Below are 15,010 nucleotides of genomic sequence, written 5' to 3'. Positions count from 1 at the left end.
TCCTTACAGATTTTTAGCACATTGCTAAACATATATGATAATCACCTAACAAATAATTGAAATTATTTAATTCTAGAAGATATACCTAATCCAAGGTGAATATATTGCTAATTTCATTAATGAATTACTTATGTGACAGGAACATAGTTATCATCTTCTTTTCACTGATTCCATTAGCAATTAAATAGTACGATAGCAAAATCATCTTGAAAAATATATTTCAAGTATGTTTCCTCTGCTGTATAGTATATATTTAAGCATATAAAACTATTCAAGACACACCACTTATATTCAAGGTTAGAGATTTGATAAATTACCTAACAGATTGGTAGAACATTATCAGAATATAGGTTTAATAAATTCAAAGTCAGTAAAAGCAAATTACCTGAAGAAGGTGACAAAAAACTGCACAAGATCCATGATTGTATTATGTTGTGAGAATGCAATCTGAAAAATCAAAATAAAAGACAATTTGAAACCTACTCAATATATGTTCTTTTCCAGTATTGGTGGTGATGTTTCATGGCATTTGTACATACAATATTTTTAAACCATCAAAGGATTTGGATCACTACATTATAAATCATATACGCTGAAATTAGAACTTCATCTAGTACACCTAACAAATTTAACAACCGACAATGAGCACTTCTATATAGGCTATTACATTAAATGGTTTTAAAAAACTATTACAAAATTACCTCAAGAATGTAGGCAAAGTTTCATGTGCAATCCTATGACATATTAAATGTGCCTAACTAAAAGATGCAAATGAGATTCTTCATTGAATAATGATCACATTTTCTATTAATACAACTAATAATTTCTTGTATGCCAAAAGAAAAATAAATTTCAACTCTATTAAAGAAACAGGATATGTTTTTCCCCATATATTTTTGTCTAGAGAGGTTGCATGCAGCATGCATACAATTATTTTATTATACTCTACTCAAAAAATAAAATGTTGCTCATTTTACAATTTCATGTTAATAAGAAATTATTTTTGAGAGGTGAAACTAGCCAATAAGGTAAAGTTGTTTTACATTTCTGCTAACATAGAGACTATACTGTAACACAATTCTTCAGTAAGTACTACATAGGTATATTAGTCAATAATACGGTATCTGAATAGAGAATTTCTGATTTTGAAATCACCTTTTCACTTACTAGGTATAAATATTTTGGATAATTATTTATCTATGTCTTGGTTGTCCTAAATGTGAAAAGTAATAATAAAAGTACCTACTTCACAGTGCTAGAGGAAAGATTAACTGAACTAATAAAAATTCTTGCCATAATACCTAGCATATAGTAGGTATAATAAATATTTTATGCTTTTACATCATGTATTGAGCAATGGTCAACATAAGTGAATTTTCCCAGATAGCTGAAGCTAAACCACTAAGTTACTGAAATCTTTTTCCTTTAATAATCTTTTATGAAGATCATTCAAAAACATGGAAGTGAATTTCCATTTCCAGTACAAATAGACTAACAGGGATGAGAAATATCGCCTCCCTTAAACAACTAGAAAACTATACAAAGTATATCACACACACAAAAAAAATCAGACATTGGACAAAAGATATAATCCAAGAGTAAAGGAAAACGAAAGAGATGAGCCTTACAATTATCCCAGCTTTCATTGCGAAGAAGTAACACTAAGGAATTTAAATGGCATTTTAAATAAGAAAGACCAGTATTTCTTATATAAAATAAAGAAGTATAGTCAGTTGAGAAGACAGTTAAATTTTTGGCATATACATTATGGCTTAAATATAGTGACATTCATTTCCAAAAAGCTTCTAAGCATTTGAAGAATTACAAAGCACTTATACAGAGACTGAGGAAAGATAATTGCTGTAGGAGATTGGTTATAGGTGAAAATGTCTTAAAAGATTTAAGAAAAAAATATCTTTTTAAGTGGAAAAAATACAAATGAATTTTCTCCCCAGGTGACTATCCATGAGAGTACATTTGAAACAGATATTACCCTTTCTGCGTCCACATAACTAAGTACCTTGGAACAAAAATCATGTTTAGAGACAAATAAGCGAAACACTGACACAGATGAAAATATCTACAATATCTTACTTTTTCCCAAATAATATCTGAATAAAGTAGTAATTAAAAGAAGAGTCTCCAATTTATAACCATGAACTTCAATTATGTTACCTATCTATACCTATTAATATAAAAGAAAAGAAGAAAGTTTTCATAATAGATATGAATGATATTTTGACTCCAGCTTGTATGTAGAGGATAATCTGGGATTCCACTACCAGAGGGTGATGAGACACCTAGACTTTCCAAATTAACACATTTTCTAATTTGTCACAATGATAGCTGCAGTTGTTCACAAATTAAGTTGCAATGTGATGATTGAACAAGAAGTAAAGTACTGTTTGGAGACCTTGACCAACTTTTGTTACAGATAATACTCTACTACCTTTCACAATGAGGAGTATATGACGGCATAGAAACTGATGGGGGAGGTCTCTGTCAGAAACTATATCTGAAATTCAAACTGCCTTAAAAATAGAAGCAAGTTATGCCCTAAAGTAACTAATCTGTTAACATAAATGCACTCAAGAGTAAATGCAGACTTAGCACAAGCAATCTCTGTACTCAGCATATCATCTGGATGCTAGAGCTCCAAGTTGAAAAGCATTCCATTTCATTTGTTCAAAAGGAAAGTCAGCAGGACAAAGTGTTGTGAAAATCTTTTAACATTTTTCTCCCCCTGAGACTTTCTATAGGAAGTTCTACAGGAGACAGCCTCTGGAAAACACTATGTCAGATAGTTCATTCTCAGCCAAAGATGTAATAATCAGATTGGACTGATGTAGAAATGGAAGGCAGATCTAAGGATGATTAGGTATTATCAATGAATAAGGCCCAGCAGACACTAATTCAAGCAAATTCCCTCATATAAAGTGCCAATTTATTCATCCAACAAATATTTCACTTCATATCTACTATATTCTGAATACCATATTAAGTTCTTAGATGTATCAGTGAAAAATAACATCAAAATTCCTAATGGTGCTGATGACCGCAGACAAAAACAGTAATAATAATAAATTATATAATGTGTTAGAACTTGGTAAGTGCTAATGGGGGAAAAAAACATTAAAAGCATCCTATTTTGATTATATTGTGTGTCAACTATACTTAACTTTAGAAAGTATCTTATTTTCTATATTTACATATGTAAGACAGGGAATCCACTCCTTGGTGTCTAAAAAGTATGTGGAAGTGCTGAGAAGAGACAGGAGGAAAGGTAAGAGTAGCAGAGAAATATAAAACATAGCATTAGATTCAATGTATCTGGCTGTCCTCAGTTTTTCTCTACTTAGAACAGAATCCAGCAGTTCTAGGCCCTTTCCAATGAAACTGGACAGCCCACAGGGAAAGGAATAAGAAGACAGAGAGGGAGAACCATTTTAAGTGATGTTGAGCATTTGTCTTCACATGGCTGGCTCCTTATTATCCAGATCTCACCTAAAATAACACATTTCTCTAAAACACTCTCTGAAGTAGGTGCTGTCTCTTGAACCTACTTCTTTTACACTTCAGTCTGAAACTACCTTATCTTAATGGTTGATCATTAGTTAAAATGTCTTTCTCCACTAAAATGTAAGCTTCATGAGAATAATAGCCTTGTTCATATTGTTCATAGCACTGTCCCAATACCTAGAACAGCATTTGGTACATAGCAAGCATTTAATAAATGTTTGCTGAATAACTGAATATACTGAATAGCAAAATTTGGCATAAGAGTATCCTTAGGACTTCATATAAGCCATGAGACGAAACAGGCATCGATGTTATTCTGAAAAATATTTTTAAATTGTTTATTTGAATTTGTTTTATAAACCAGTAATCATATATACTATAATTATATGCTAATTATACATAATGAAATATCATTTTTCCTTATAAATTGATATTTACTGTGAAGTTCAGAAGTTACAGAAAATGTGTGTTCCTTATATAAAAATGTTTTTATTTATTTTTAGTCAAAGAAAAATTTTATAAGATATACCATTTATGACTTTAGCTACAATATTTTGAAATCAAAGTAACAAATGATTTCTTAACATGTATATTTACCTCAGCTTCTTAATTTCAACAATGAACATTTTTAACTATCTTGGCTTCTAGAAATTTCTTTCAGAAGATAAATTACATCAGACTGAAATCTTCTCAACTAAATAGGTTATATTGCCTGAAATATTATTTTTTAAGCCAGTGGAAAAACAGATGAGACAGCTTTAAAAGAGTGATCATTTAGCCAATTTTATCTAGAAAACAGTGAATCAAATCAGTAACAATAACAACACCCTAACTCTGTAGTGTCTCTCAGAGTATACCTCCTGAGGATATAAAACAATTCTGAACCTAAAATCTATAATGGCCTAATCTATTGGCTGATTTCATTGCTAGAACATGGCCCTTTACAGATAATCAATATGTTCCATTTTGGTTCTGTGGTCTTTCCCATGAAAAATATAAGAAGTTTACACAAGGTGCATTAAAAGTCAGTTTTAAATTTTAGCCAGCATAAATGCACCATTGAAATTCCTGTTTCTATAATGATGTTATTCAAGTCATCCAATAATTATTCAAAGAAAATTAATCAAAATCAAGAGACCAATTATGGTAAAATTTCAAAATATCCTAATTTCCTCCATGTTTTTAAAAAGCCCCCAAACAATTAAGTGACATACTAAAAACTGAGTTGGCTGAATCTATGGCAATAGTGATGATGATTATATATTTTTACCATTTGATCTTACATGCAAATTCATATGTCTAAAATATAAAACCTGAATTTAAGATATGTTATATTTTTCATTAATTAATAATAATGATCAACGTTTTGAGTTTGTGACTTGAAAGCTGCATTAAATGCCTTTGGATAGAGAAGTAGATTAATAGCTTGATATTTACCACAAAATGTCAGAATTTGTAAGAGAGAAAAAAATGTTAATTTGAAGGACAAATTGGTGTGTTTGTGCAAAATGTCAGCTTGCCATAAATAAACTCTGATATAATATGAAATAAATAAAAATGAAAATATAAAGGGATGTGTTGAAATTATCAAGTTCTTTTAACAAACTGAAAATAAAGGAGAAGTTCTTCAAAACATTGTTTGGATCACAGTCTTTCAAAATGCTGACATAAAAGCATACTTACATAATGAAAGTTGGTCAACTATACGCCAAAGCAAGCTATTTTTCAGCTAAGCAATTCAAGATCACAGATTTTTATTTATCCAATTTTTTAAATAAATAAAAGCAAACTGGGGCTTAAGTTAGCTATTACTGGATAAAATCCACCACAATAATCTATCTATTCCAGATAACCATAAGCATCCTTTAGATAATTAACATGACAGTTATTAATGTAATAATATGTAAATTCCTTATAAAGAAAGATTTCAAAATACAGGGTTAAATGGAAAATGAATGATTTTTAAAAGAATAAAACCTATTTCTGGAAAAAAAAACAAACATGTGGAATGAACATACCAGACAATTCTGCATAAATAGTACACAAATTTCTGATTATAATTTCTTGAATATTGCTTAAAAAATTTAATGGGGGATGCCTGGGTGGCTCAGCAGTTGAGCGTTGGCCTTTGGCTCAGGGCTTGATCCCAGGGAGCCCTAGGATCGAGTCCCGCATCCAGGTCCTCATGGGGAGTCTGCTTCTCCCTCTGGCCTGTGTCTCTGCCTCTCTTTCTCTCTGTCTCTCTCATGAATAAATAAACAAAATCTTTTAAAAAAAATGGTTTTAATTCTTCTTAGAGCAAATAATTGCCTAACTTTCCTCTTAGTTTTTTTTTTGCTTTAATACTTCCTTACTTTCTGGCACTATAAAATACTACAGGATTAGCTTATGTATTTGCTACCCTAGTACATGAATCAACCATTTCTTCCAAGTAGTTTCTTTACTGGATAATGGTATTAAAAATCAAACCTTAGACAGTAGGTTTGCTTGTGGATACTATGGTATCATTGTTTTTAGGCCTTCCTAGTATAGTGTGTTTACTAACATGTGCATATATACATATCTATACATATAAACATTTGTATCTGTATTAAGCTAACCATGAGTTCATATTGATATTTGCACATGTTTTTAGGATGGCTTTCATCAGATAGAGGAATATGTGTGTGTGTGTGTGTGTGTATATATATATATATATATATATATATATATATATATATATATAATTAATATTTATTTCTAGAAGCTGGTTCTTTTAAAAGATCAACGAAATTAGCAAGCCTCTGGTCAGATCAAGCAAAAAAAAGTGAGAGAAGTCACAAATTTCCAATATCAGGAATGAAAGAGGGGACGTTACCATAGACCCTACAGAAATGAAAAGGATAATAAGATAATTTTTCAAATAAACTAATGCCCATAAATTCAATATCCTTGACAATATGGAAAACTTCACTGCAATACACAACATGATAAAGCTCTCTTATGGAAAAATAGATAACCTAAGTAGTACTGTAACTATGTAACTATTAAGCACATTAGATTTCTCATTTAAAACCTTAGAGCGGGCAGCCCTGGTGGCTCAGTGGTTTAGTGCCGCCTTCAGCCCGCGGCATGATCCTGGAGACCCGGATTGAGTCCCTTGTCAGGCTCCCTGCCTGGAGCCTGCTTCTCCCTCTGTCTGTGTCTCTGCCTCTCTCTCTCTCTCTGAGTCTCTAATAAATAAATAAAATATTTTTAAAAATAAAATAAAAAAATAAAACCCTGGAGCAACACAACTAAAATAACAAAATAATCAATTATAAACATAGGACTTCATTGGGAATTCTAAATATTTAAGTAAGAAGTAGTATCATGTCTACATCCTCTTTTAGAACACAGAAAAGGAAATAACACTTTTAGTAACACTTATTTTGTGAGACCAGCAGTATCTTGATAAAAAAACCAAACAATTATAAGAAAAAAAACACTAGACACAAATATTTTTCATTAATATAGAAGGAGAATAAAACCTCAATAAATACTAGCAAACGGACTCCAGCAATATATAAAAAGGATAATAAATCAATACCACCTTTGGTTTATCCCAAAATGCAAAACTGGTTCAACATTCAAAATTAATCAATGTAATTTACCAAGCCTAAAGACTAAAAGTGAATTAGCAGAAAATCATTCCAATAGGTACAGAAAAAGTTTGGAAGAATTCAACATCAACTATTGATGTCAAAAACTATCAGTAAAATAATATCCAAGAAACTTCTCTAAAATTCTTGAAAAACATTTAGCTAACATAATAATTAATGGTGAAGAATGGAATGTTTTCCCTTTAAGACTGGCAACAAGGCAAGAATATCTGCTTTCGGGGCAGCCCGGTGGCTCAGCAGTTTAGCACCGCCTTCAGCCCAGGGTGTGATCCTGGAGACCAGGGATCGAGTCCCACATCAGGCTCCCTGCATGGAGTGGAGCCTGCTTCTCCCTCTGCTTGTGTCTTCCTCTCTCTCTTCCTCTGTATCTTTCAGGAATAAATAAATAAAATCTTTAAAACAAAAAAAGAATATCTGCTTTCAAAATGTCTTATTACCACACTGAAGCTCTTATCAGACAAGGAAAAAAAAAAAACAAGAAAAAAAAATCAGAAACAAGTGGAAAGGAAGAAATAAAATAAAACTCTAATTTCAGACACCATGATTTTTTTAATTCTCAAAACTAATATAAATAATAAATGAATTTAGTAACTTCACAGAATACAAATTAAAGTTACAATAATCTATTTCATTTCTACATACTAACAATAAACAATTGAAAATAGAAGTGAAAAACTACAATTTATAAAAGTATCAAAAAAACTATGAAATTCATTATAGGTCTGATAAAATATGCACAAAGCATGTATGTTGAATTTTACAAAATACTAACAAAAGAAATCAAATTAGACCTAGATACAGATATACTGTAGTCATGAATTACAAAGCTTAATAGAATTATGATGAGAATTCTCCCCAGATTCACCTATAAATTCAATGCAATTGCAATAAAAATCCCAGAAGGATTTCTTGGAGAAATTTAAAAAGGGAGATTCCAGTATTTATAAGGAAAGGCAAAGAAAATAGAATAGCCAAACCAATTTTTGAAAAGAGGAACAAAACTGAAAAAGTCACACTATCTGATTCAAAACTTCCAAAAAAGCTATTGTGACGAAGGAAAAGTGAACTGATGAAAAGACAGGCACGTATCTGAATGGGGCAGAACAAAGAATCTAGAAATAAATGTACACAAGCAGAATCATTTGATTTTTGACAAAGGTTTGAGGATAATTCAATGAAGAAAGGATTCTGTTTAATAAATGGTGCTGAAACTATTATATATCCAAATGCAAAGACTAAATATCAGATCACACATCGAAACATACAAAAAAATTCAAATTGGATTATACGCCTTAATATAAAACGTAAAATTATTTTAAAAATTATAAAATCACAGGAGAAATATCTTTGTTACTTGGTTTAGGCCAGGATTTCCTATATACAACATCAAAAACATGGGCCATTAAAAAAGAGAAACTGATAAACTGGATTTGATTAAAATTTTAAAAACTTTTTTTTTGAAGAGAATTAGCAGAACAAAAAAAAAAAGAAAAAAAATAATCTGGGAGAAAGTACGGCAATGCACATCTTAAGAGAACTTGTATCCAGAATATAAAAAGAAATCTCAAAACCATAAAAACATGGGCAAAGATTGGAACAGATACTTCACCAAAGAAAATATATGAATGCAAACTAAACACATGAAAAGATGGTTAATATCGTTAGTCTTTAGGAAAAATTAAAAACAACAAATGACCACTTTACATAAATTAGAATACCTAAATTAAAACAACAAAATTGACAATATCAAGTACTGTTGAAGATGGGAGCACCTAGAATGCTCATACATTACTAATGGAAATGCAAAACTGTACAACAATTTTAGCAGTTACTTAGAAAAGTAAACATACAGTTACTGTATGATCTAGTTGGATAACATGAGAACATATACCCACAAAAATAACTATATGTGAACCTTTATAGTGGTTTAATTAATAATCACCTCAAACTGGACAAAGCCCCAAAATTCATCAACTTGTGAATAAATAAATCATTATATAACCATTCCATCGAAATTGTCAGTAATAAAAAAGAATCAAATGTTTACACAGACATCCACTTGAGTAATCTCAAATATATTATAAAACATATACACAGTATGTAATTCCATTTTATAAAAATTATAGGAAGGTAAATCTTAATATATGTGCTCCCAAAGGGAGCACAGAAAGGCAAATCTATGATGATAGAAAGTGGATCAGTTTTCTATGAGGGTCTGGGGTCAGTGAGAGATGATTAACAGCAATGGTATGCAAAGAAAATTTTTGGCTGATGAAACTTTCAATCTTGATTATGAAAAAGATTATATGATTGTGTATGACTGCCAGAATTCATAAAACTTTGCATTTAAAATGAATAAATGCCAGATTTCAGGTTGTACTACAAAGCTGTGGTCATCAAGACAGTGTGGTACTGGCACAAAAACAGACACATAGATCAATGGAACAGAATAGAGAACCCAGAAGTGGACCCTGAACTTTATGGTCAACTAATATTCGATAAAGGAGGAAAGACTATCCATTGGAAGAAAGACCGTCTCTTCAATAAATGGTGCTGGGAAAATTGGACATCCACATGCAGAAGAATGGAACTAGACCACACTCTTTCACCATACACAAAGATAAACTCAAAATGGATGCAAGATCTAAATGTGAAACAAGATTCCATCAAAATCCTAGAGGAGAACACAGGCAACACCCTTTTTGAACTTGGCCACAGTAACTTCTTGCAAGATACATCCACGAAGGCAAAAGAAACAAAAGCAAAAATGAACTATCGGGACTTCATCAAGATAAGAAGCTTTTGCACAGCAAAGGATACAGTCAACAAAACTCAAAGACAACCTACAGAATGGGAGAAGATATTTGCAAATGACGTATCAGATAAAGGGCTAGTTTCCAAGATCTATAAAGAACTTATTAAACTCAACACCAAAGAAACAAACAATCCAATCATGAAATGGGCAAAAGACATGAACAGAAATCTCACAGAGGAAGACATAGACATGGCCAACATGCACATGAGAAAATGCTCTGCATCACTTGCCATCAGGGAAATACAAATCAAAACCACAATGAGATGCCACCTCACACCAGTGAGAATGGGGAAAATTAACAAGGCAGGAAACCACAAATGTTGGAGAGGATGCGGAGAAAGGGGAACCCTCTTGTACTGTTGGTGGGAATGTGAACTGGTGCAGCCACTCTGGAAAACTGTGTGGAGGTTCCTCAAAGAGTTAAAAATAGACCTGCCCTATGACCCAGCAATTGCACTGTTGGGGATTTACCCCAAAGATACAGATGCAATGAAACACCGGGACACCTGCACCCCGGTGTTTATAGCAGCAATGGCCACGATAGCCAAACTGTGGAAGGAGCCTCGGTGTCCATCGAAAGATGAATGGATAAAGAAGATGTGGTTTATGTATACAATGGAATATTCCTCAGCCATTAGAAATGACAAATACCCAAGATTTGCTTCAACTTGGATGAACCTGGAGGGTATTATGCTGAGTGAAGTAAGTCAATCAGAGAAGGACAAACATTATATGCTCTCATTCATTTGGGGAATATAAATAATAGCGAAAGAGAATATAAGGGAAGGGAGAAGAAATGTGTGGGAAATATCAGAAAGAGAGACAGAACATAAAGACTCCTAACTCTGGGAAACGAACTAGGGGTGGTGGAAGGGGAGGAGGGCGGGGGATGGGGGTAAATGGGTGACAGTCACTGGGGGGGCACTTGAAGGGATAAGCACTGGGTGTTATTCTGTATGTTGGTAAATTGAACACCAATAAAAAATAAATTTATTTTTAAAAATAAATAAATAAATAAAAATGAATAAATGTAATTGTGTGTAGGGGTGCCTGGGTGGCCCAGTCAGTTAAGCTGCCAACTCTTGATTTCAGCTCAGGTCATGGATCTCAGGGTTGTGAAACTGAGCTCTGTGTCAACTTGATATATCTTCCTTCATTGAACCACCCATACCTATCACAAACAATCTTAATTTTGTTGCTATCATAAATCTTTCCATTTGTCTCTAGAAGAATGTTTTCTTAGGTATGGTTTTACATATTCCTCAGATTTATACTTTCTGATTAGTAAAATTGATATATTACTTAAGTAATGAATAAAATTTATTTAACAATTTCCAATACTAACAATTCTTGAACTTATGTCAACCTACTTTAATGAAAAAAGAACTGAAGCTTGGGGCACCTGGGTGGCTTAGTGGTTGTGCATCTGCCTTTGGCTCAGGGTGTGATCCCAGGGTCCTGGGATCAAGTCCTGCATCAGGCTCCCCTAAGGGAGCCTTCTTCTCTTTCTGTGTCTCTCATGGATTAATAAATAAAATATTTACAATAAAAAAGGGGGGGAAATCCCTGGATGGCTTAGCAGTTTAGCACCTGCCTTTGGCCCAGGGAATGATCAAATCCCATGTCAGGCTCCCTGCTTCTCCCTCTGCCTGTGTCTCTGCCTCTCTCTCTCTCTCTCTCTTTCTCTCATGAATAAATAAATAAAATCTTTTAAAAAATAAAATTTAAATAGATAGATAAATAATAAATAAATAAATAAATAAATAAATAAATAAATAAATAAATAAATAAATAAATAAAGTAAATAGTGCCTGAGTGGCTCAGTGGTCCAGCATCTGCCTTTAGTTCAGGTCAAGGTCCCAGATCCTGGGATCAAGTCCCATATCAGGCTTCCTGCTGGGACCCTACATCTTCCTCTATGCCTCTCCCTATGTCTCTCATGAATAAATAAATAAAATCTTAAAAAAAGGAAGAACTGAAGCTTAAAAAAGGAAAACATTGAAAATATATATGGTAAATTTCTCAAGTTTATAACAATTTGGAAAATGACAAATAAAACAATAACAATAATAACAAGAGGAGGGGAAAGAAAATAATTGGGCTTTTGGGATAGTTTGAGAAAAACGTATATAAGGGCATCTATATCAGCATATTTGTGTGATAACATTTACTTTTCAAACCATATGCATAAGATCAAACTTCCTTTTTCTTTAATATCTACATATCCAGTAGATTTCCAAACTTATTTTGTGCTCAAATGATTCATCTTCTGTGTTCAAAAATGCTAATAGACTTCTGATAAAAATTTACAGACATCAGCATTAGGATTCTGTTCTTTCCTATTTTGTTCTATATAAGTTAACCATTATTAGTAAGGGGATGTACCTACTCTACTATGAAAATTAGAATTGCAAATTGAAGAATGATTCCTAGCATCATTCTCATAGAAAAAAAAAATCAAATCTAAATTATGACATCAGTTTGCAGATTGACTTAATAGTAAATTACGAAATCCCATTTACTCAGAAACAGGTAATTTAGATTCAATCTAATTCAATTTAATTTAAGTGGTGATGTATAAGTGTTGATGAGTAGCACTATTGTAGGAGAATACAAAGTACTTAAGCTCAATGCACTCTTTGTGTTTTTCAAGTTATTTGCATTGCAGTTATGTAGTAATTTTTCCTTTTTTATTATCAAGATTCAATTGCATGGCATTACAATTCATAAAGAATAAATGTTACCAAAATAAGATCTCACTTTAGGAAGTGACGCACATCAACTCAGTAGCATGATTCTTAGCATTTCAAAAGAAAAAAATCATGTTTAATTAATAGATTATTGACATATCTATCATTTAATGTTTCTGGTATATATCTCACAGTCACAAAATTTGTAAGGATATTTGAATGCTAACGTGGTTGGTGATCTATAAAATACTCTACTGAAGACAATGAAAAAAATTTGTTTGACGTTAGAATGATTTACATTAAATTGAAACAGCCTTCTTAAATATATAAATTGATCAGATAATGTATTAAAATGGCAAAAGTTCTCAATGGCCAAATTAAAGTCTGAATAATTGTGTATAAATAGTCACCTACTCAAAATTTCCTACTGTGGTAAGTGATCTGACAGAAAAAAATAATCATTTTCTTAATTTCTAAAATTCCACTAGCAAATATACAATTTATGATGCTATAAGAATTAAACTTTTATAATACATATAACTCAGCAACAGGAAGTAAAAGAAAAAATTTGGTACAATACTTAAAAGAAAGTAAAATAAAAATCCTCAAGTACTTTCATAAACGTTAAAAAAAGTCATTGAGTCAGTGGATTTTGGCAGTAAAATGATTTCAGAATGATAGGTCATAATTTTCCCTTTAACCTAACAATTATCACAATCTTTACCTACATGCAGGTTTTACACCACAAGGACTCACTGACACATTGTTCACCTAAAATATTTTATAGAATAAAATAATTTTAAAATATTTTTGAAATTTAATGGGATTACTGAAGAAAAGGACAAGAGATAGGTAAAGAACAAAAATAGACTTGATATTATAACTTGTATTAAAATATAGATTATTAAAAAGAGAAAGTACAACTTTTAATGAAAATGTAATATAACTACTATTATTTCAGTCAAGATCTTTATACAATAAAATCAGTTTAAACAATTTTCCATTTATTTTTACTTTTACCCCATGTCTAAAGATTCATTTATAATAAATATTTCATATAAATGTATATGTAACATTCCATATTAATTGATAATATCCAGTTCATTAGTTGCCAAAAAAAATTTGAAACTGTTTACTTCTACATACTCAAAATGCATTAAACTATTTTTATTTCATGAATCTAATTTTACAGAAAATCTACTGCCTACTTAAAACAAAGTGTGCAAGTGACAATGGCTCCAAAGTCTCTAATAAGAAGCTTTTCAGGGGATTCCTGGGTGGCTCAGCGGTTTAGCACCTGCCTTTGGTCCTGGGCATGATCCTGGAGACCCAGGATTGAGTCCCATGTTGGGTTCCCTGCATGGAGCCTGCTTCTCCCTCTGCCTGTGTCTCTGCCTCTCATGAATAAATAAAATGTTTTAAAAAAGAAGCTTTTCACATAATTACCATTTTGCTGTTGTCATTATGAGAACATTTACTATTCTCATAGCAACTTTCAGTACGTAACAGTACATTGTTAACTATAATCACCATGATGTACATTAGATTCCTGGAACTTACTCATCTTACAACTTAGTTTATACCCTTTGGCAAACATGCCTTCATTTCCACCACCCCTCCTCAGCCCATGGCAACCACCATTCTACTCTATGAGTTCAATATTTTTAGATTTCACATATAAACAAGATCATACAATATTTGTATTTCTCTGACGCATTTCACTTAGCCTAATGCCATCAAGGTCCTTCCACGTGTAGCAAATGGCCAAAATTCCTTCTTTCTCATGGCTGGATTCCGTTGTATATATAGGTATACCACATTTTCTTCATCCATTCATCTGTTGATGGATACTATGCTGTTTCCATGTTTTGGCTACTGTAAATGATGCAGCAATGAATATAACAGTGTAGCTATCTCTTCAGAGATGCATCCAGAAAAGAAATTGCTGAATCATATGGTAGTTCTATTTTAAATTTTTGAGGAACATCTATACTGTTATATATGGTAGCTATATTAATTTACATTCCCATCAACAATGCATCCTTGCTAGCATTTGTTCTCTCATCTTCTTTGATAACAGCCATCCTAACAGCTGTGAGTTAACATCTCATTATGGTTTTGATTTGCATTTCCCTAATGATAAGTGGCACTGAGTACCTTTCATATACCTGTTGGTTACTTGTTAGTCCTCTTTGGAAAATTATCCATTCAGTTCCTCTGAACTGGTGGTTTGGGGTTTTTACAGAGTTGTAGGAGTTCTTGAAATACCTTGGATATTAACCCTTTATCAGGTACATGATTTGTAAATATGTTCTCTCAATTTGTAGGTTTGCCAGTTTATCTTG

At 32.1% G+C, this 15,010-nt stretch overlaps 1 protein-coding gene across 1 annotated transcript in view; it reads right to left on the bottom strand.

The window, feature by feature from the left end:
* ATRNL1 (attractin like 1) overlaps positions 1 to 15,010 on the bottom strand; it is a 786,695-nt gene that overhangs the window by 433,401 nt on the left and 338,284 nt on the right. The window contains exon 25 of the mRNA XM_038578888.1: positions 386 to 447. Within this exon, the coding sequence (XP_038434816.1) occupies positions 386 to 447 (62 nt within the window). The remainder of the gene's footprint in view (positions 1 to 385; positions 448 to 15,010) is intronic.

Source organism: Canis lupus, chromosome 28 (genome assembly GCF_011100685.1).
Source record: "Canis lupus familiaris isolate Mischka breed German Shepherd chromosome 28, alternate assembly UU_Cfam_GSD_1.0, whole genome shotgun sequence".
Classification (NCBI taxonomy): Eukaryota; Metazoa; Chordata; class Mammalia; order Carnivora; family Canidae; genus Canis; species Canis lupus.
Note: the sequence above shows the minus strand (reverse complement) of the source record. Positions and strands in the feature narration are given on the sequence as shown.